The sequence below is a fragment of the Pomacea canaliculata genome, linkage group LG14 (genome assembly GCF_003073045.1).
Source record: "Pomacea canaliculata isolate SZHN2017 linkage group LG14, ASM307304v1, whole genome shotgun sequence".
NCBI lineage: Eukaryota > Metazoa > Mollusca > Gastropoda > Architaenioglossa > Ampullariidae > Pomacea > Pomacea canaliculata.
The window spans coordinates 7,933,061-7,955,573 of record NC_037603.1 but is presented as its reverse complement, the minus strand read 5'-3'; the positions used below and the strand labels follow the sequence as shown (position 1 = coordinate 7,955,573).

The following is a 22,513-nucleotide window of genomic DNA, read 5'->3' as shown; positions in this document are numbered from 1 at the left end:
AAAAGTCTTCCTAACTGAGCTAAAAACAACAGAAAAGAAAAATACAAAAAGGAAGAAAAAGTAAGAATAACGAGAACGACGAAAAAACTGGATATGTGTAATTGCAAATAAACTATTTAACGTGTGTTCGACACATCATGTTTTCAAAGATAATAAAATAACCCATCGCAATCGTCACAGACCTTTTCTAAAAGAATCCATGTCTCTTTTATTGATAAAATAAACTTTCTTAGGCGACAGGCCGACGTTTAATTTTATTTTGTTTTTCCATTCTTTTTCCATGGTCATGCAGGAAATAGCAGACTACCTCACTGTTCTTTCCACATAATCTTTAATTCTCAAGCATTTTTTTCTCTTTAGTTTACAAATGAATGCCACTAGAAGTATATTGTTTGGAGCTGCAATATATTGCTTCCATTACTTCGTCGTCGCTGTCAAATATGTCCATCAACAAAATTACATTCTCTACATCGCTAGCAGCCGCCATTTCATAAGGGGCCAACAGTCTCACAGGCGAGTGTTGTCTCCCTTGAATCTCCATAGGTGTCGCTTCAAAGAGACGCTTGTTCCTGTCCCTAACCGGTGAGTTTAAAATTGTATGAAATATATTTATTCGATGTGTATATTTGTTCAAATTAGCTGTTGTTTTATCCGATCATGGTATTTGTAACTTATTTATTGGAATAAGTAAGATTCGTTTTTTAAATACTAGATTATACACCAAAGCTACCGACCATCGTATGCGTATGCGTGGCTGCGCCATTTTGATTTGTGCGTAGCATGGTCATGATGATGAGAATAATGTGCGATAAGAAGTAATCTCATAGAACTGGCTTAAATACTTTTGTGTAGAAAAACCGCGTGACCAAGTAGATTATTTCAGAGTAGATTTTTTTAGTTGAAAACAAACCTGTTTTATTAAGGGCAGTTGTGAAGATGTCTGCATTCGCCATTTCTGGTTAGTTTGTACTCGAGACGCCGTTGAATATTCCAAGGTCAGTCATTGATATGTTCGCTTCTTGTTTTTAAAAATGCTTGACATGATGGATATTCTAACCAAATTTTTGAAAGTCGTGACGAGTAATCTCACGTCTTATGCATGACCCCAAGAATTATATTTTATTAATTTATTTTGTAGCCTCATTTAAATATGAAAAACCATCTCAGTGGTCATAAAATTTAGCCGTTTCACAATTTTATTAATTATACTTGATAGTACACACCTATCACTCATAACAGAAGTGGTAAAAGCAAGGGATATCAGAAAATTTCCGAAGGGAACAATTTTAAGTTGACAAAATTTTAGAAATTTGGGGGGGGGGGGGGGTTATTATTTTAGGAGACGGATGAAAAATGAATTGTTGCTTAACACAAAGGAGAAGTGCAAGACATTACCACAAAAAAAAAAAACGTGGTGCTGATTTTATTCAGCACATGCAATATAACTTCTTCACATGGTCATCAGTCATTTTGTTTCATCTCCTTAGTTGAATTGACCCCGCCATGAATATATCAGTTATCAAATAAAATCAGACTTTATTGTCTGTCGAGGAGACCCAAGACAGAAATTTTTCTTTTGCTCACAAGGGCAGGCATACATACTCATGCAGACATTTACACGCACAGTTAGGAGTAAAGATACATTATCATGGTAGTTGGATCTGCGTCAAATGGTCACACTTATCACATTTATCCCGACTCCAAAATACAAATTAGCCCAGGTCCAAAGACAAGTGAATTGTCTATGAATCAAGTATCTGTTAACTTCAGATGTTGACAGAAATTACAAAAACATATTGGTCAGAGGAAGTCACATTGAACTTAATCCATTTGATATTGGCTATAGTAAACTTTTCAGCATAACAGACGCAAGATACCGCCGGGCTGAAGGTACAAACTGCATGCAGAATTAGGACTAATGGGCTTTGGACAACTGTCTCTGTAAATGTCTCACTTAACACCTTACAGTGCTGATATTACTGGATTGTATATTTTCTGAGGTCCATATCCAATGATTAACGTTTGGTATGTTATTCTAGTCGGTGTATTTTAAACTGAGTACACAAATATCAAAACCTGTTTGATGTGAACTGAACATCAGCATATGTGCTTAATATACAAACCACCAACAAGAATAAATTAAGGTGTGTAGATTCATCTTCCAGTGTTGAAAATATGGTTTTGACTGGGCCGATTTCATGTAGGCATTTCAGAGAAATGACTAGCCCAGTGGTTCTTAACCTTTTTTGAGGTACCAAACCCACAAGTTTCATATGCACATTCACCGAACCCTTCTTTATTGTCATCACGAATTGCGGGTGCGTCTTGACCTCCATGGCAGAGGCTACGCCGAACCCCTGAGACCGACACGCCGAACCCTGAGACCGACACGCCGAACGATTGAACCCTGGTTGAGAACCACTGGACTAGCCCCTCCAATCTTTAACATCTTCAATGTTTAATTGCTGTAATTTACAAAAGAGGGTCTAAGGTGTGCAGTTTATCAGAGTCGAAAAAAAACAACCAAACCAGCACTATTCTGTGCACAATAAAAATACATTAATCCCTCGTTTATGGCGGGAGATGCATTCCAGAACCATCTGTGAAACGGTATATTTATTTTCTTAAATGTTTGACCGTCGCCACAGCCTTATCACAAGCCTTGAGTATCCCTTTAAGGCTTTATGAACCCTCCCCAATACTTTTATGCTATATAAATCTTTCCCATTTCCTTAATAACCATTCCAACACTGTTCTGCGCATGCATTGTACCTTTACAGTAAATAAAAGAACAAACACATAATATGTACTGTAGAGTAATACAGTACCTGTAATAGAACAAAAGACGAAAAGAACAAAACGTGCCACTGTACTGAGCCAATCTGAGGCTGGGATACAACGCAGCTTTCTTTGGTTGGTCACTCTAGCAACCAACCAATCGTGTTGTTTACATTTGTGAGTAGGCGCGTGGTGTCTCAGGCAAGTGATGCTGGTTCTCGTTTCAGAGTAAATACATGCACTATTTACTGTAATTCTTATTAATTTATTTATAATATTTCTTTATTGTTAGAATTAATATTAGTAATATATTTTAAAACACTTTAGGCTTTTTTCATCTAAAAATTGATAAAATATTCTTTTTCCACTGAATTTCACAGAAAATCTGTGAAGAAGCGTAGATCTACAAATCATTTTTCCCATTAATTTCTTATAAAAACCTTCAAAATAGTGAAGCTGTGAAAGGTGAGGGTTAACTGTAAATGCAAAATTTGTGAAGTGCATACTCATATTCCTAAGGAGCCTACTCTTAGCACATAAAAACAAGAACGAGACATGAACAGCACACGAGGTACAGGAAAACTAATGAATAACATATGAACTATAAAAGAATAAAGAACAGTACTTATGATGAATGAAAACGAACAGGAAACACAAAGAGAAACCAAAGAAGAACAGAGTATCATGATATTGCAAAACATAGAAGAACAGGGAAGGGTGTTAGGTGTAATCCTTTCCGCTGCCGTGTCTATCCATGTGCTCTTCCCCAAAGACAGGTACCAGCCAAGAGACGACTGACTGTTGTGCACTGCCTTCACCTGCTTACTGTTCACTCATTAATGATATGGAGGGATGTAAAAATAATCAGGTGAAATTTGCTATGAAGTTTTCAGCTTCAGAACTTTCATTAGTTTTATTCTTTAATTTAGTAGTGCCCATGATTATTGCTTGTGTGAACCAAAGGCAATCATCAGGATTTATTTAATTATGAAAGATGCACTGTGTCTTATGTTAAAAGTGGTCCAACACATTCTGAAACAATGTCACACAAGATGTTGGAGAAAGACAGGCCAGGGAAAATCTTCATTGGTGGCCTAGCTGTAGAGGTGGATGAAGCTGTTCTGGAAAAAGAGTTCTCCCAGTTTGGAAGAATCACCGAGGGTAAGCTCTACTGCTATATAAAGAATGTGAAGATTTTTGCATTGTTCAGACAATAACAGCAATGCAAGATTCATTTATGATAGCCATTCATGTAACGGTTGTTGTGACATGAGATGGCAGTTTGAGAGTCCTGAAGCTGTGAACACATCAGCATCAAAATTGCATTAACTACAAATAGAATGGCCGGTGTATTTTTGACAGATTATTACAGAATTATCAGTTGCTTTAATAAAGGGCAGCTCATTGTGAAAAAGACGGAATATTTTTTAAATCTGGAAAGAAGTTTGAAAATATCTGCTAAGTTATTTAGCCATAATAATACAGAATGTAAATCTAGAAACAGCTTAAAATCTCAAGAATGATTTAAATTTTCCTGCGGCATTCAGAACATTGCTGCTTGTCAAAGGAAGAAGAACTGCTTCCATCAAACCTTTTATTGCATTTGATGAATTTTTTTCCAAAACTTTTTTGATCAGTATATTTTTCTGCCTCTACACATTTTCTCTTTCTGTTATCTCCCAGTCCTGGTGATCAAAGACAAAGTTAGGAAGATTTCTCGAGGCTTTGGTTTTGTAACATACGAAAATCCAATAGATGCTGAAGATGCCGTACAGAAAATGGATGGAAAGGTAAGAATGAATCACCATGAGATAACGTGACTGGCATTGGGGGGAACACTTGTTTATAGATCTGATGGCACAGTCAAGTGTTGCATCAGACTGGGTTAGGCAGTATTTTGCATGATAAAATGTGTTACTGGTGAGTGGGCGCCCTTATTTATGAAAGTATCAATGTGTAGATTGGCTAAACTATATTTTTTGAAGAGGCTGATCATTTTATGCAAAATTGCTTTCAGTAAACAGCCATAAAGGAGAAATACACAAAATAATAATGATTACTTATAGAGTGTCGCTTCATAATGGCTCACAGCACTTTAAAGAAAAACTGTGGAAATTTTTTTGTCACAGGATTCATTTTTAAGTTGTCACGAGATTCTAAAATCTCTTTGCACACAGAAAATAAAATAATTCTAAAGTGAGATTTCCTGTTTGGCAGAATCAGACTCCACAAATAATGAGAAGCTTTTGCAAAACGTATGTTGATAGGAAATGATTTATTATAGCAACAGCTTTTCAAGCCATTTTACTGCTTCAAAGTTATACATAGCAGATGGAGCCAGCCAGTATCTTTTTCTTTTTAACCCTGGAATCTACATAAAAGTACATAGGAAAGCATAAGGTAAAGGCAGAGCTGTGTCAAGTAAATTACAAGGCAGTGGCATTTAATATCCATTCCTCCACATCCCCAAATCTTGATGAATGCAGCGCAACTCATTGGCTGAGAATTAAATGGTTGAGAACACATGATGCATCAAGTGACTGATTTATTTTGGACCTCCTATATTGCCAGAGGCTGTTAGTCTTTTGGCTTGGAACCAACTTCAGAGCATTTCTTGGAAAAGCTTGCTTTAGCAGTTGACCAAACTATTTTGTGTCATGAGCAGAACCTGAAGGCTGTATAACTATGATTTATAATAGTATGTTCCAGCTTTATCCCTTATATGGTAACCATTTTTTTGTAGTGACAGTAAGTTTCGTTATTGCTATGATGGTTGTCACCAGTTTCATACTTTTAAAAAGTGTACAAGCTTTCTTTGCCTTGAAGTCTTTGATTTTATATCATTTTTTGGCCTTTTTATTTACATCAACAATTTCATTTTGTTTTTATGGAGTAGTCATAAAGTAGGGAAGGAGTCTTTATCTGAAACTAACTCCATTTTGGTGCCCTTGAAGCAGTAGACAGAAAAATTATTGGTTATTGATTAGTATTTTCAGTCTTTACATGATATGATACACTTACATGAGACATTCGTTTTACAAATTACCAAATGCTGATATTTTGTCCCCCTCATTTTTTAACCTATAATAGAAGGAACATTTGAAGTGAACTCATTTGGCCTCTAAATGCAGCCTTTACTTAACACTACTTGCGGTATTGCATAAGACCTTAGCAGTCGTGCAACTTGTGAGCACATGAAGTGAACAGACCACTTGTCCCTCACCTAAGGAATGCTTGCTCATTGCTAAGGCTTAGTAATATTTCTCGAACTGTGCTGTTTGCAGGAGCTGAAGGGGAAAAAACTGCATGTTGAAGATGCAGTAAGAGGAGGCACAATGTCACACGACTCATCCAGCAGATTCAACCGTGATGGTGGATATAGCAGGGAGGGCTTTAGTAGGGGTCGTTCTTCCAGAGGTGGACCTCCAAGAGGCCGAGGTGGTCCTCCCAGAGGTCGAGGTGGATTTCCTCCAGAGATGGGCCTCCACGTGATGGTCCTCCTCGTGGTGGATCGGGATATGGAGGACGTGGTGGGAGTTTCAGCAGAGGTGGTGGCGGCCGTGGAGGAATGATGTCCAGATTCGAGTATGTTCTAGCGTTCGCTTTACAATAAGCTGATATGAGGGTGGAGAGAGAAAGAGAATATTGTAATTACTGTTTTGATATACTTCACATTTATTTAACATTTACTTAAATTCAAGAATTGTGATAGAGCAATTAGAAAGAGCAGACAATCACTTGTTTGCAACTAGGTGATAACATTCACAATGAGGCTTTGTCCACTATCTTGCTACACTAGCATTTTTTTTTTCCATAGAAAGCTTTGGGCCAGCAACTGTTATCATTTGATTCTGTTATATTGGAATCATAAATGGATTACAAGTTTTTACTGCAATTCCAGGTTATAGACAGTCCCTTATAGGTTTATAGACTTTTAGGTGTGCAAAATAAAGCCTTTTTATCGACTAGGTCCCCTTTATTTGTCACTCCCCACCCCCACCCTCAGCTATCCATATGGATGATTTTTTTTTTCCTCATTTTCTGAGCCAGTATATAAGGCTATATTACAGCCAGCCCTGTAAACAAATGCCACAAGCAGAGGAAGAACGTCATGACTGAGACACGAGCTAAACCCAGGACCATAACTGTATTGGTGACAGACCCTAACCTTTGCCCTTCCAGAATGCTGGCTCAGTGTAAAACATAATCCCCCTCCCTTCCATTCTGTCCTGAGAAATGGGACTTTGTAAGAAAAACGTGTATATATATTGGTGGGGGAAGGGGATTGACAAGTGAAGGGAGATATTGGTGAAAGAAGTGTAGTGGGGTGGGAAAATGGCAAACAAAGCAGGTACACAGAAAGAGACAATTATACAGAAAAAAAGGAGTGGTTTCATTTTGTTTGTTTCAAATGCTCTCTATCTCTAACACACTCAAAGATAGGTGGGAGCGAAAATATTCCTCTCACAGAAGATGGTCCTATTACAAAGGACATTTCTTGAGGTAGCAAGATGGCCGCTCAACCTTCCTTCAAAAATAGACATCACTTTAAAACAACAAATTCCCCAGACTCTTACCTTACAAGGCCAGAAATAATTTGCATGTAGAATTTTACTCTTTTGAAATTTGAATTTTGATTTTAAAAAATGGCATTTGCCACATTCTGAAAAAAGGTCAGCATTTTTATCTGAAGCTGATGCTCTTTTAAACAATCTGTAAACACTGAGCTATTTCTGATCCTTGCTATTTTAATGATACATCTCAAAAGTATGCATATTTGCTTCCATACCAGGAGTCGGTCTTCTCCCCCACCTATGAGAAGAGATGATTCTCCACCAAGAAAAGCACCTCTTATTTCAAGGGGCCCACCTGGGCGTGGTCGCAATGGGTTTGAATCCAGTAGAGGGAGACCCATGTCAGGTGGTTTTGATGGTGAGTTTCATTTTAAAACTTCTGACAAACTTGGGTAAAAAAAATGTTCTTATGCTAGGGATTGAAAGTATGAACATGTGGGATTATAAAGATCATGAGTTAACTTTAGTTATATGGTGCAGCTTACGAAATGTATTTAGTTCATCTCAAAGCAAGTAAAACATTTGAACATGCTAAATGTTGGCGTTAATCCTAATCAGAGGTGTCTTGTATAAAACGGGAGTTATTTGCTCTTTATTTTTCCAGGAAGAAGAGAAGACAGATATGAAAGTGCTGGGTTTTCTGAGCGTGGTCCACCACGATCCAGGGATCCTTATCCACCTTCTCCACCTAGAGAAAGTGGGCGTGGTGGTAGTTTGATGGACAGGTATGTTGAAGCTTTTGCTGACTAGTCATAGCCTGGTTCATCTAGGTTTTTTTTTTAAATTGTTTTGGTGTGTGTATGTGCCTTTGACAAATGCAGCGCCTCAGACTTTGTTTTCTTCTTAGAAGGTAGAGAATATATTCAACGCATCCAGTCTTCTTTTCACACTTGAGAAACCCGAGGTCCTGTTGCTTTTGTTTGTATTTGTGAATAAGCTTTGTTTGTGGTCATTAATACCTTAAATTGCATGTGCTTGTGCATTAATTGCCAGTATACATCCCTGAATGTGCATGCCCAATAATTTGTTAGTTTCATATTTGCACTATCTTTTGAGGGAGATGGAAGCATGTTGGTAAGTTATCCATGCGTTTTTGTTTTTTTTTTAAATACAAAGACAGAAGACATGTAGTGCCAAGGACTTAAAAACCCGCTGTTTCTCATTTTACAGGCTCACATTCCCTCTTCCCCACCGAAAAAAATAGAAGAGTACCTAGCTGGTTGCAAATCTTCCTGATTAATTGATCTTTTCCTAGTTTTGCAGATGCGTAAAAGAAGGGTAAAAGTGTTCATGCTGTTTGTTAATTTGTTTATCTTAACGCAGTAAAATGAGTTATCAGTTTAGAGGAAATCCCTTTAAACCTTTTGTACACTAGGAGCAAGAAGGAATATGAGGGTGGTGGGAATTAGGTAAGCTGTGTAACGTCCCCTTCCACTTTATGTTGCAGTCGAATAGCTTCGACTAGGAGCTCCCGGGATTACCCTCCCAGTTCTCGTGATTACCCACCCAGCCGTGATTATCAAAGCCAGCGAGATTACAGTCCAGATAGAGTCAATGACAGGTATCTATGATTCCATTCTTTATTTTCTTCCCCATTTTGCTTGGGATTTGGGTGTAGAACAGGACAAGACTGGAACTTATAGCGTATTCTAGCAGTTGTGAACACCGTTCATATTAAGTGTGGCTTATGTTTTCAGGTAGAATATATGCATGTAATGTGCTGCTTCAGTTTGTTTAGATTTAGCGTTTTGGTTTTTTTTTTCTTTTGTTGTTGTTGTTTTGTTTTTGTTTTTGTTTTTTTTTTTGCTTCAGTTTTTACATTTTACATTTTCATAACCTTGTGAAAGAAGTTAAAACATGAACTCTCTGGGTATCATGCCTAAAACGTTTTAAGCAACTTGTCAACATCAAGCAATTTCTGAAGGGATGTAATTTTACATGTCATTGGCTTTAAATCAGATAACCTGCCTTAAGCAGTGGAAAGTGGTAGATGATGATGAGAAAAAAAACAAGATGCACAGGTATATGGAACTAATGATCGAAGAGCATTTGGATGTTTCATTATTTATAGATATTTCCAAGTGATTTTCACAGTGATTCGTACAAATATGACGATTTCTCTCATCTCGTAAATTCCATTTCTGTTGTTTTACTTTTTGTAGCCATTTAAAGAAAAGTATCCAAAAAGTGTGCTTTAGGGTAGTATCAAGGTCATTATCACATATCTAGAGAGTTAATGTTTCCATCTCCCCAGTAGCGTGCAGCACTAACTAATCAAGAACAAACTCTTCTACTCTGTATGTCCAGAAATTGAAGCAGTATCACAAATTTGCTTTGTCGTGCTTTTTTCTATTTTTTAAATTTTTTATGTCCTTTGGGGTGGATGAAAGAGTGTTTTGTTGGGCTTTATATTGTTGTGAGAATATTCATGGTAGATAATATTTAAGGATGAAGGAAGTCAGTGTTTTAGATTTTGAACTTTATTAGATATACCTAAGATTTAAGCACCATTGTTATAATTACAGATAAATTTGTATACTGCTTTTTGTGTCACTAACTCTTCTTGCTGTGATGATAGAGGACTCGAAACCATTCAATGTCCGAATTTTACTTGATAAAATGCTCTCATAATCTAATAACATATTTTTAATGTTCTAATGGCTGCGGTTTTTTTGTTTTTTTTCTTGAAATGAAATATAATGAATTTGTACCAGCATAGACTGCCATTTTCCACAGATTAGTCTGAGGAAGTATCATTGTAGCTTATGTTTATAAAATGAAAGAACATTCTACCTGACAAATGAAGTCTGTTGCAAGAGTTTCATACATTTTTTTATTATTATTTTAATGTATTCTCCCTCTTTATGTACTTATCATGCATCTCTTCCGTGTCACCTTTACACCACATCCTTTTGTTTTGAAACGTCTTTTAGAAATATCTGAATCTTAAATGTGGCAGAAAATCATATAGTTTTTCAGACGTTTTACTATGATGTCAACAATTTTCTTATCATAACAAGGAAAAGTGTTAATGAATTATATAAAGATCAAGGTCAGTAAGATGGTTGTGACAGGCAAAAATAAAAGTGACCCAATACTACCCTAAACGCCGTGATAGCAAGGAAAGCTGATAATGAAATGCGTTTTGTGTAAAGTGAAAGGGTCTTAATGTTGACCCCGTGTTTTTGTTTTTTTTTTTAACTTAAGAAGAATGATTATTTTAAACCCAGCTTTATTACACCCTGACTATGAACTGGACTCAAGGTGTAAGAAAGATACTTTATATGCAGTGAGAATATTGTATCTGCTTGTTAATTGCACTGATGGTACAAAGAAAGAAGAGTTAAATAAGGTTGTGATTAGTAATGATGAACTGGTCGGGTTTTTTTTTTTTTTTATAATGTGTGAGTTGTGTGCTGTTAGCAGCAGTTTCTTATGCATTGGCTATAGATTTGAGGGGTTTAAAAACATAGACCAGGAATTGTCACCAGGGCTTAGATACATCTTGCGGCTTTTGTATTCTTCTGTAGAGGATTGTTAGCTGTTTTTACGTGTGTGTGTGTGTATACAGTGAGGGAAAGGTTACATTGATAGATGAGATGTTATTAAATCAAGAAATATAAGCACTAGAATTTAAAGATCAAACTTTGACGTCTGCTTTATTTAAATTTTCTTTTTCTTCAAGATACTCACACAGAGACAGCTACCCAGCATCCCGTGATGATAGGGGGACAGCTATGGTCGAGGAGGCAGCAGAAGTGATTACCTAGCACCACGTAGTGATCCTAGAGATGCTCCCCGTGATTCCTATCAATCTCGAGGAGCAGGCGATAGTTACTCTTCTATGTCTTCTCGTGATTACAGAGATTCTGCCAGTAGCCGGGGTGCAGATCGTTTTGACAGGTTCGTCAAGAAGTTAATGAGTTTTGAATGCATGGGTCGATAATAGAGCCTCATCATAGAAACTTAAAAACTTGCGTATGTCTTTTGAATTTATTTTGCTATATATTTTTACGATCCTTTTTTTTTTTTTTCAAGATAACAATGCTTTATAAAACTGGAATATAGCTTGATCTTACAAGGATTCTCAAGCTTGTAGTTGTATGGAAGTAGTCATTGAACCTGCTTTTGATTGCATTGCTACATTACATATCTATATTTTATCAATTTGCATACAAGATCTGGTTTAGTCTGAATAATTAAGTTTGACTCAAAGATACAGTTTCTCCCCCTACACCTTGCTGAGGAAAGTATGAAGACGCACAGTGCATTTTCAGGTTGGCCCCTCTTGGGAAGATATTGATTTTCGCGTGCGATGGTCGATTTTGAGTTAACACCAGATTTGTCTACTTTGACATATAATAAAACAGATTCCAATGTGTTTTTGTTTAAAATAATTTTTCACACCTACCCTCACCGATTTTGTCTTCAAACCTCGCGCTGATACTGAAAATGGCTCTGTTTGAGCCTTGGTTACGCATAGCTCGATTGTTCGAAATCCAACATGTATACCAGCATTCTCTCCCCTAACTCACTATACAAGTGAAAGGCCTATGGTAAAAATAGTTTCTAAGCAATTTTTAAGTTAATCAGGTAACTCTTTTTCGTACTGTTCACTGCTATTGACTGACTTTATAGTTTCTGGTACAAAATTTGAAACAACATGATCCGATTGGTTCTTGACCCTGACAATGATAGATAGTGGAAGTTTAAATAAATTTGGTTATGGGTAAAGAAAAATGTTAACCTCATGTTAATATTATGATGATGAACGACAAACCATTACAATAAATAAGCAAATGTGTGTTGACTCTAAAGTAAAATTGTGCTTAATCTAATGTAGACAAGCAGATTATAAGGCTATACCTGAAATCAGACAGCAAGAAGCAATAGAAGGAACACAAAAAAAAATGCTAATGGTTTCCGAGCAAGAAAGCTGTTAAAGATAAATTTATAGTCCTTGGGATACTGGGATAAACTTAATTTACTTAGTAGGATGCCAAGTGTACAATTAAATACAACTTTATTAATCTGCAAGGGCAATTACAGGTATGATGACACGCCAGCACACTAGAGTGAAGGGAAGCATATAAACTCAAATATATTTTTCAAAAATAATCTGATACAAGTTATACTCATTTTCAGTCTTGAAACTAGAGTTTTTCTGATTTCCATTTTCGATGCAAGGGCTTAAATACAAAACACCATATCTCAAGATAGGCTTGCGCTACATAATTCAAATTTTTCAGTTTTATTTAGAATTGCATAAACTAAAGGATGAAGTTTGGATGTCCTGGTAAGAACATTAATTTGGCTGAAATTGACATTGTAAGAGAAAAAATCCATTTGCTGAGTTTATGGGTAGGTACCATGTTTGACTGATTATATCTCCTAGATCTCTTAAGATAAAAAAAGTAGAAAAGAAATCCTTTAGATAATTGTCTCTAGTTTATAAAAACACCAAAAGTTTTGGTATGTGACATATAGTATTGTGTGTATGCATTTTTGAAATGCTTGTACGTTTTTAGTGAAAAACATTGATTGAAAAAAATTTATTGTAGGTATCCAAAAACATTTTCCATGTGTTACAAATATTGTATTTTAACACTCTGTGGTAGAAAACTTTGAAGTATATTCAAAACAAATATTTTATTTATTTGAGTGTATGGCCCACCTTAATTGTAGTGGTTTCTGCTCACAGGGACTTCGAGGGGGGATCGAGTAGCATGCGTTTCTCCAGAGACTTAGACAGTCGAGGACCTCCACGCAGTGATTACGACATGCATCGTGGGTAAGGAATTCATGTTGCATATGGCATCTCGTATTTTTGATGTGTGTAAAAGTTCTGAAGCTCAAGAAAACAGTATGTTTTCTTCTTAGAGATAATATTTTATAAACCTTAACCTTGATGGAACTCTCATTCCCCATGGCAGTATTTAATGAAATTTAAGGTTATGGGTGGCTCCAGAAAATAACACTTTTGGGGTGCAATGGTTGAGTTTTAGATAGCAGCAGATTGCCTTGCTTTGACATGGATATATTGTTCCGATACATTTTTGTTGAAAAACGTGCGTTTTGATGTTCATGTTCATATTTACCCTCACCAAATTTTTCTCCTATTAAAAATTACTTGTATTTCAGCCTTGGCTGCGTGCCTAATCAAATGTTCTAAACTGGTGTTGCATATTGTCGACGTCAGCATTCTCTCCCCTAATCCTCACTATCAATGAATTGTCCAAGATAGAAACTTCCTAAAAGCTATTTTAAAGTTTTCTGAAGCACCTTTCTTTGAACCTTTTACAGCTATTGGCTGATTTTGGGAGTATCCTATGAAAAGTTTAAAACTGCATGATTTGGTTGGCTGGCATTGCTAGCAGCAGACACTTCCATTCTCAGTATCGAATGCTGAAATTTTGCTTGATTTTTGAGTAAAAATAGAAAGCTATAACCAAAAGAATATGACAAATGCACCTTAAAATAAGGCAAGTGAATGGGAAAATGAGAAGGATGGACCAAAGATTTCTTATTGCAGCTTTCACTTTTTATTTTGGAGCTGCACTCTGACTTTAAAAATAATTGACCTACTAATTACTTGCTATATATCGGTCATATGTATAAGAATCTAGACAAACTATTTTATGACTTACAGATTCAGGCCCACCCAGCAGGGGCTATAGCGGGAGCAGTGGTGGACCAGGCAGCGGTATGTATAACCAAGGACTAGATAAAACAAGTAAAAAACTGTGTGCATGTAAGCAGACATAGTGCTTGGTGGATTTCATTCTCAGTATTGCACACCATGTGCTTACTTTCCACAAAGCCTAGACATATGGTTTAAAATTGGGAATTGGTTGTTGCTATTTTGAGCAGCCTAATGACCCTTGTCATGGCAACAAAGAATGTTGATCATGAGTTTACATTTACTTCCAGCTGTGTAATTTGTCTCTGTGCAGTTGTTTGCAGGCCTGGACTAACACATGCCCTTTTTTTCTTACTTGGCACTTTTTCCTGAACAGACCAACCAGTCATTTTTATGACAAAAAGTATACCATCTGTGCAATCTGCTATCTCACAGGTGATGAATGGCTTTAGCTAATGGCAGTCTGCACTGCATTGAGGAATAATTATTATTCAAACAGTATGACTTTTTTTTTACCTGTGGTTTCCCCAGTGAAATTAACTGATTTATCTATTAATAAAAATTATTTATCAAGTGCCGTTCCTTAATGGCTCACAGCGGTCTACCAGATGAACCAAAAAGAACAAACCACCATGATCAGAAAAGCAGCGCAAGATTCTGCATTATCTAAACAAACTGTTGGTTAATGGCACAATGAAACAAGTACATCTTCAGTCGCTGCTGACAATGGCGACGTATGTCTGAGATATATATATATACAGACATTCTGAGGCAGAGATTGAACAAGAAGAAGCTGGACGCTCAAATGGTTGTCAATGTTAACTTTAGAGGCGGTTTCTTACATCACACAAAAAAAGAAACCCTTCAAGATAAAGCATTAATGGAGCAAAATGAAATCTACCTTACATTTCATGTTTGGACAAGTGACACTTTCTTAAACACTTGAATCTATATAAGTATCGTCCAGGCCATTTCTGTACCAAATACAGAATAAGCAAACAAAGCATTAAAGCAACAGAAGATTGGAGGCTGCAAAGTGAGATACTGTCATATATCTGACAACCTGATTATTTTATCTGTTGAGTTGAGGTTGTACCTGCTTCAGTTGCAAGGGAAACGTTTATTAGATAAACTTCCTAATCCTAAATTTATTTAACTTCAGATATATTCTGCTGGAACAGCATCTATGGACGAACAGGCGATTTACTATGGTTCTTACATCGATAGGAGGATCAAGTTTTAGTCATTTGCATTTTTAGGCAGATTTTTTTTTCCAGAGTAGTAGTGTACATTTTGAAGATCTCAAGCAAGAAATTCTGCTACCATGTGACACAGGCATGTTTGGATTTCCAAGTCAAAAAGTGATTATTAAAACACCTTCGCAACAAGAAAAAAAGTCAAGATTTTAAACATGTGCCATCTGAGACACAATTTCTTAAGCTGCACTTCAACTGGACAGTAACAAAGAGTGGACATCATTATTACAGCAGTTGGCATCCTTGGGTGCAGAAAAAATATTGCACTAAAAGGCAGGGATAGAAGATCAGATTGATAAGTTCTCCCACTGTACCCTGCTTATTTAAATGGAATCAAGAAGCAAGAAAGAATGTAACTGTTCATTATGAGTGATTACATCAGAACCAGCTTCAGTTTGTTAACAGATTTTCAGCTTTTCCTTATGCAATTGTGGATATCCTTTGACAAAAATACGAAAACATCATAGGCTAAGTACTACTGAAGTCTCATTGCTGCTAAACAGGAACTGCAAAGCTGGCGTCTGATGGACTTCATACTGCTCTATTTTGTAATTAATATAAACAATAACTAGTACCTCATTTAGTTTGAGGAGTAATCGTTTTGGCAGATAAAGCAGATTGGAAGAAATTGATATTGAAAAAGTGAATATGACACAAGACAGCCTTACAGGTTGTGTTCGGAAGATAATGGCATATTATACCTGTAATATCTACTGTAAAAATCAACCATGAAGTTGTATAGCCTATCCTTTAATGCCTTTCATATCATGAACATTGCTCCTTGGAGATTAAGGTTATTAAACAAATTAGGCAAAAAATGATTTTATTAGATTTCACCAAGAGTTACTGGTATAACACCAAGAAACATGCTGGCCACATGTAAGCACAAATCGCAGATGATATATATATAAGACCTATCATGATTTGGCTACATGTTGCTGGCTGCAAAGTTTGACATACATGAAAATATGGAACAGAGATTCAGAATCTTTTGTACACTTGGTAGTTTGTACATTATTTGAGATGAGGGTGGTTATGATTATGTGCTTTTTAAGTCCAGAAGGAGTCTCTTTTTAAAAAAAAAAGAGGCTATGAGTACGAGGAAGTGCTTCCAGTATTAGGGCAAATATACACTTTACCTTTTAATGAAAAAAGTGCTGTTTGCTTTATTAGGGTAGTTTTATTTTTAAAATCAACAATGGGACAGTGGAGTCCTCTAAGGACTCTAGAACTGCAGGCTAAAGGTGGCAAAAGGATTTTGACCTGTAGTGTACATGCCTGTGCACAGATCATGGCCAACCATGCCAAATGGTCTGTGCTCTCAGGACTTCCTGTACCAGCATTGGCCAGCTAGTGATACCTAAATTTTAGACAATAACTTTTCTTGTCTTAATGAGACTTTTTATGTCACAACAAACACTTCTCAGGTTCAAGAGGACCTCCTCCATTCTCATCTTCGCGTGGACCATATCCTCCAGGAGGCAGTGACAGACGCAGCAGCACAGGTGGGGACAGAGATGGTTTTAACCCTGGAGCAAGGAGACCAGGTGGCCCCCCTCCATCCAGAGGACCACCCCCTCCTAAACGACCCCGCTCAGATGCACCCCCAAGTAGGGGTGGACCTCCTCCCTCCTTCAGGCGCTAGGTTTCTAATCAATGGTGTGAAGTAAACATCATGAGCAGGTCAAGTCCTCAGTGTTTGAACACAAGTAACCTTAAGCTCTTTCCCTTCACCATTCTGGGGGAAGTACGAATGTACAGTGTTCACTGTTCGTCAACTGTATTGAAGCTTGAAGTCAGTTACTATTTTCTGTGTTAGACTGTGCGTACTTTATCAGGTGGAAACAAATCCATGCCAGCACAAGGACTCTGGTGTGGCAAGTGTAGAAAGCATCTTGACAAAGGCAGCAGGAAAGAGAACATGAGAAGACTAGAGCTTCCTGGAGCATATGTTGAATGTTTTACCAAGTACTCTTCACAGAAGGAGACTCGAAAATTGCGTACAGAGCAGGCATATTTCCAGTGGATACCCTTTTCCATTATCAAATCATTTTTAAACTCTTAAATGTCATGACATGCATTGTGAGGTTTTACATTGTTAATTACTCTCATCTAGAAAATTTTATCAGCCAGTTTTTTTTTCTAATCATGCTAATTTCTATGTTTACAGTTGCTTTTTGTAGTGTATCTATTGTATGTCTGTATTAAAGATGCTGAGAAGATTTTACTTTTTGCCTGTTTCTGAAGAAAGAATTGTGGCAAAGACCAGAGTGGTCAAGAGTTGACAATATGGGCCTTCCCATTGCTATGAAGGTCAGAAACTCCTACTGGACTTTGGTCCTTATGACAAGAGTACTTTGATGACTTCATTTTGGAACGAGGACTTTAACAAGAATTGAGAGTTATTATAGCCATGTTTCATTTTCCTCTTATGAAGATGGCATTTGGAAAAAAATATCCTACGAGAGCGGCATTCACCCAGCATAGTACTACTACCTCTCCACCAACATTCATGGAAAGTTGCAAAAAACTGTTAGGTCTAGTGTCAGAGAGATATGCCAACATTTATGTGTCTTTTATGTATGTCTGTGCACATGTTGCGGAGGACATTTTAAAAAGTTCGTTCGTCATCTGTCTTTGATTGCTTTGGCTAGTTAAGAAATCTTCGGAGAAAGTTACTTCCCTGGACCTTGGATTATCAAGTTCAAACAGATGTTTTTTAATCTCAGTCTTCAGAAAAAGTTTCTCAGATATAGAATTCAGAGCATTTGTGTAGCTGGCTCCTCTTTCATGTCATTCAAACCTGCATAAAGAGGGCTGGTTCTGCCATGTTTGAAGTCTGTCAAATGCGCCAAACTTCAGGGTGTCCTCTTTGCAGCTTGACTAGTAAATGTCACTCAGCTGGAATCTGTATGTCATTTACCATATGTCTTCGCAGGAAAACTTTCAGATGCAACTACGTGGATTCTTAGCATAAAAGCTTATGCAAAAGAAGACAAAAAAGCTCACACCATCGATCCCCTTCCCACCTTTGCCTCACTTACAAAAATGGTTTCAGCTGACACCACATTTTATGTACTGTTGTACAAGTGAGTTTATATACTGCCTGTAACTATTGCTCACAGTGACAGCTTGTGGGACTGGCAGCAGAGGTGACTTTATCAGCCCACACCAGAAAGTTCATAGAAGTGGTAAGCATTCCCCCACAAAATTATAAATACAAGCTTTTGCATATTTCTCTTAGTATCTTGAACGATTGCAAAAGGATTGTCGCTGAAGATGTCCGACACCGAAAAAGTTAAATAGAAAACAGATTTGACTACAACCCAGCAAGGAACCATTACTACTACATATGGTATTGCCAAGAGCAGCATTTGCTTGAGAATTAAGCCAGTAACTAATGTTATAAAAGACAAGCCAGAAGGGCTGATAACTAGATAACTTGTCGGGGTTGCCCTCTGTTAAATGAATGCTTTGGTCGCAGGTAGTATGCTTGATGTATAAGATCGATAGCTTTTACAAGCTAAACAGCTTCATCAGTGCAGCATCAGCAGTTAAAAATGTTGAATCCAGGTAGTGATAAGGCACAATAGCAGGTACACTGGAACCCCCGGCTAGGGAATGCCTTGGATAGCGAACATTTTGGATAACACCCAAAAATTTTGTTAAAATTTTCACCAGATACCGAACAGCCAGGTCACCCACACGAGACCGACCAGCATCTCAGACCAAGCATCACTTGCGCTCAAGACGCAGTTATATTCAGTTGTTTGTTATCTTTATTTGTGCACATCCTTCTTATTTAGTGATTTTTGTGCTTTATTTTAATAATATAACCCTTAATCATGGCTCCGAAAAAGATCAAGAGCAATAATAGCAAGGTAATGAAAAGGAAGCAGCCAACAATTGAATTGAAAAGGAAATGATTTCAAAGTAAGAAGGAGGCATGTCGAAGTCAACAATCTCGACTTGAAGACATGTTTCAAAAGGAGTGAATACTTTAACAAAGCAAAGGCCTCAAATAATGCAAGAAGTAGAAAAGTTGTTTCTTGTGTATATAAACGAGAAACAGAAAATGTTAGCGTCAGTGAGAAGGCGCTGCAAATCTACAAAGATTTGCAGAAGAAAACCCCAAGGACAAGTGCTGATATATAGCCTGTAACTTTTATGTATTAGAGAGTCAACAGGGGCTGGAAACCAATTAAATCTATTTCCTTTATTTCGTATGGGAAAATAGTTTCGGGTACTGACCAACTTTCCAGAACGGATTGTGGTCGTTAGCCGAGGTTCCACTGTTACATGTCCATTTCAACCTAAAAGTAATGGTGGGGAATTAGAAGAGCTGACGTTGAAAAAAGCTTGTAAAGTACACTTTGACATCATGGGATGAAAGACCTTTTGGGGGCAGGGTGAGTTGAGATGGGTGAGGCATCCCAGTAAAAACTTCTAGATGCCAGAAGTGTGGCCTACCTGAATCAGCATGAGTTTTGTGAACCGACATGCATGAATAAGAATATGCCTGTGATAAATTCCTGTTTGAACAAAGTTGTGTGTGACCACACGCGTTCTGTTTACTATCTTTCAAGTCAGCTGTTATTGAAACAAAGTAAGATCCTTAGCAAATATTGTCCGAATCACACAGATGACAATAAATCTGCCAAGTGAAGAGTGGTGTTGATTTGCAAAACAAAGGACAAATTTAAAACGGATGGAAAGAATATCAGACAGCAGTATCCTGACTTTTATAGTCTAAAGAGAACACAGCGATCAGTTGAAAATCCTCACAAGGGCAAGACCACACCACTGAGGACAAATCAGGAATGATTGTCCTAAAATGCAACTGTTTGATGGGAGAAAAGGGCATCTCAAAGAACAGGATGCTGCTGTGACCTATAGAATCTGAAAGCCTTGGCAGACTCAGAGCTACTGCAGTCTCCCTCCAGAATACCTCTGAGAAGTACAGGCAACAAAAAAGTCACTAAAGGAAATGCAAGCGGAAAGCAACATTCCAACAGAGCTTGTCTAGGCTGGTGGACAGGCAAACAGGGGAGTGGCTATAAGATTGTCCTTAAAATTCTCCCTGCACCCACCTCCCTTTCCTTCCTTAAAAAAAAAACAACTGCATGTGTGCCAAAACAGTTGCACACTTTAGTCAAAAATTACGCTAAACAGTACAAGTACAAAAGACTTGCAGACAAAGGGGGTCTCGAAAGCAGTCTGCAGCACTACAGAACTGATTTAGCACCTCAGAATAATAGCTCATAAGTACAATCAACAATGACTTTATATAAACAGTCATCTGAGTGTGATACTTGATGCAATGGGCAACGAGAAATGTTCATGCTTGCCTAATCATAGTTCTAGAACACCACAAGGTAAAACATGACCATTGCTGTAAGTCTTTTCAATGGCAGCATTGGTGATGATTCACAACAGGGGTCACATATTAAGAAGGATGTTTATTTCCCCGATGTTTAACATCTTCCTGAGAGAAGACGACGAGAGAACAGTCACATGCTTGCGATTGTGACACAGATTAGACTGCAAACCAGAATGATCTTGTTAAATGCTTGCCCAAGAAATGTGGCATTGTGATCAATGCAAAAAAAAAAAAGACAGCTGATGACATCAGCACAAAATCAAAGGTGAGTTTTAGTTTCCTTGAGTCAGTTGTTTCACATTAACAACAGTAGCACTCACCAGACTGAAAACTAGAATGATAACAGGGTTTACTCCATGAATATGCATTTTGGATTTCTCCGTCTTCCTATAAACATGCAAGACTAGGACCTCACAGCAGGCTTACAAAAGAGAATGCAGGCTTGGAGATGAAATGATAATGAAGGATTCTTTGTTTCTCCTACTAAGATCACAGTTGGTGTTAATAATATACTGTATTCTGACTGTCAGGCTGCCCCTTAGCTTTAGGCTAAGATGATATTTACCATGGAGCATTGGTTTCACACAAACTGAATTCAAATGACAGGTCAGAACTGGCTAATGCATCGCAAACTGATTGTAATGAAAGCAGCTGTCATTGTTGAACAGGAGGGACACTCATTGCAGCAAGATGCAATAGCCTGGTGTACAAAGTAGGCATGTGCAAAACTTCTGGTGCTTCATATTAAAGGCAGAGAAAACAAGAGGATTTGGTCTGACAACAATAAATAAACAGTATACCTAAGTTTATAATTATACATTCCCACTTAATGAACAGAACTAGAATGCTGAAAACCTTTCTTAAAACATAATCCTCAACATTAACTGCATAACTGCACTACAGGGCATTTCCTCACTCAGCAAAAACAAAAATAAATCCTAATGAGAGAACATTGTCAGTTTACCACTGTTTTTGTTCTTGCATTAATAACATGCCAAGGTTGACTTGTGCCAGCACAGAGCAAGAGAAGGCATGAACAGCTTGGTAGTCAAGGTTGGTGATAGACAGCATAAGCAGATCAGTCCAACCAAGTTGTCACTACACTGAATAAGCTGCACTTTTCAGCTTCGTGAAGTGGCAGAGACATTTTAAAATGGCTACACTTAAAAGAAATAAAATACAAAAATCTTACAATAAAGACAAAGTCTAAACTACAAAAAATGAGAGTTGATTTTGATAGTGTTTATCCAGGTCTCCAATCAGAAAGAAGGCTTGAGTACATTCAGGTGTACAAGAATATCTGTTAATCAATTTGAGGTTCGTCGATGCAGAAACTTGATTGCTTGTGTAAGTATGGAACATTTTGAGGGAAGACTAGTAGGTGAAAGTCGCGGAGTGAATCAAAATACACTGGTCATGGAAAATCTAGCTCGTAGATAAGGATACAGCAAAATTACAGGGAAAACATTGATTATGAAAGTGAAGGTGGGTCATCACAGAAGAACAAAAATGAGAAGGAGTTCCCTCAATCCTGTAAGGTGAAGGGACCACTCATATTTCCGCTTCAGGCCTGAAAGTAATGGTTTAAATTGCAAGTATTATTGAGGGGAAAAGGATGCAGTGGAAGAACTCCCCTGAGTTTCTAGCAGATGCTCTGTCAGTTCTGAAGGGATATTTAATTTCAGCATACTTGTTGAGTGGAATCTGTCCCATAATACACCTGGCAATGAAACTGCAGATTTGAACATGAGTAAACCACACAGTTAACCTTTTTGTATTGGCCTACAGAAAATTGTGGATCAATCTCCATAGAGGTGAGCTGATATATAAGGAAGGTGCGTCTTCTGGACTGATCAGGTTGCACCTACTTTAATATGACATAAGC

General features: G+C 37.4%; 1 protein-coding gene across 1 annotated transcript; it reads left to right on the top strand.

Annotated features, from left to right (window-relative positions):
• The first annotated feature begins 510 nt into the window (after positions 1 to 510).
• Positions 511 to 17,475, top strand: LOC112555591 (RNA-binding motif protein, X chromosome-like). The gene is given in 11 exon segments (XM_025224021.1): positions 511 to 582; positions 3,797 to 3,939; positions 4,462 to 4,568; positions 6,063 to 6,349; positions 7,571 to 7,710; positions 7,957 to 8,077; positions 8,800 to 8,913; positions 11,038 to 11,255; positions 13,054 to 13,143; positions 14,002 to 14,055; positions 16,676 to 17,475. Coding segments are annotated over 8 exon segments (1,155 nt in total). The 5' UTR covers positions 511 to 582; positions 3,797 to 3,818; the 3' UTR covers positions 13,101 to 13,143; positions 14,002 to 14,055; positions 16,676 to 17,475.
• Positions 17,476 to 22,513: the final 5,038 nt, after the last annotated feature.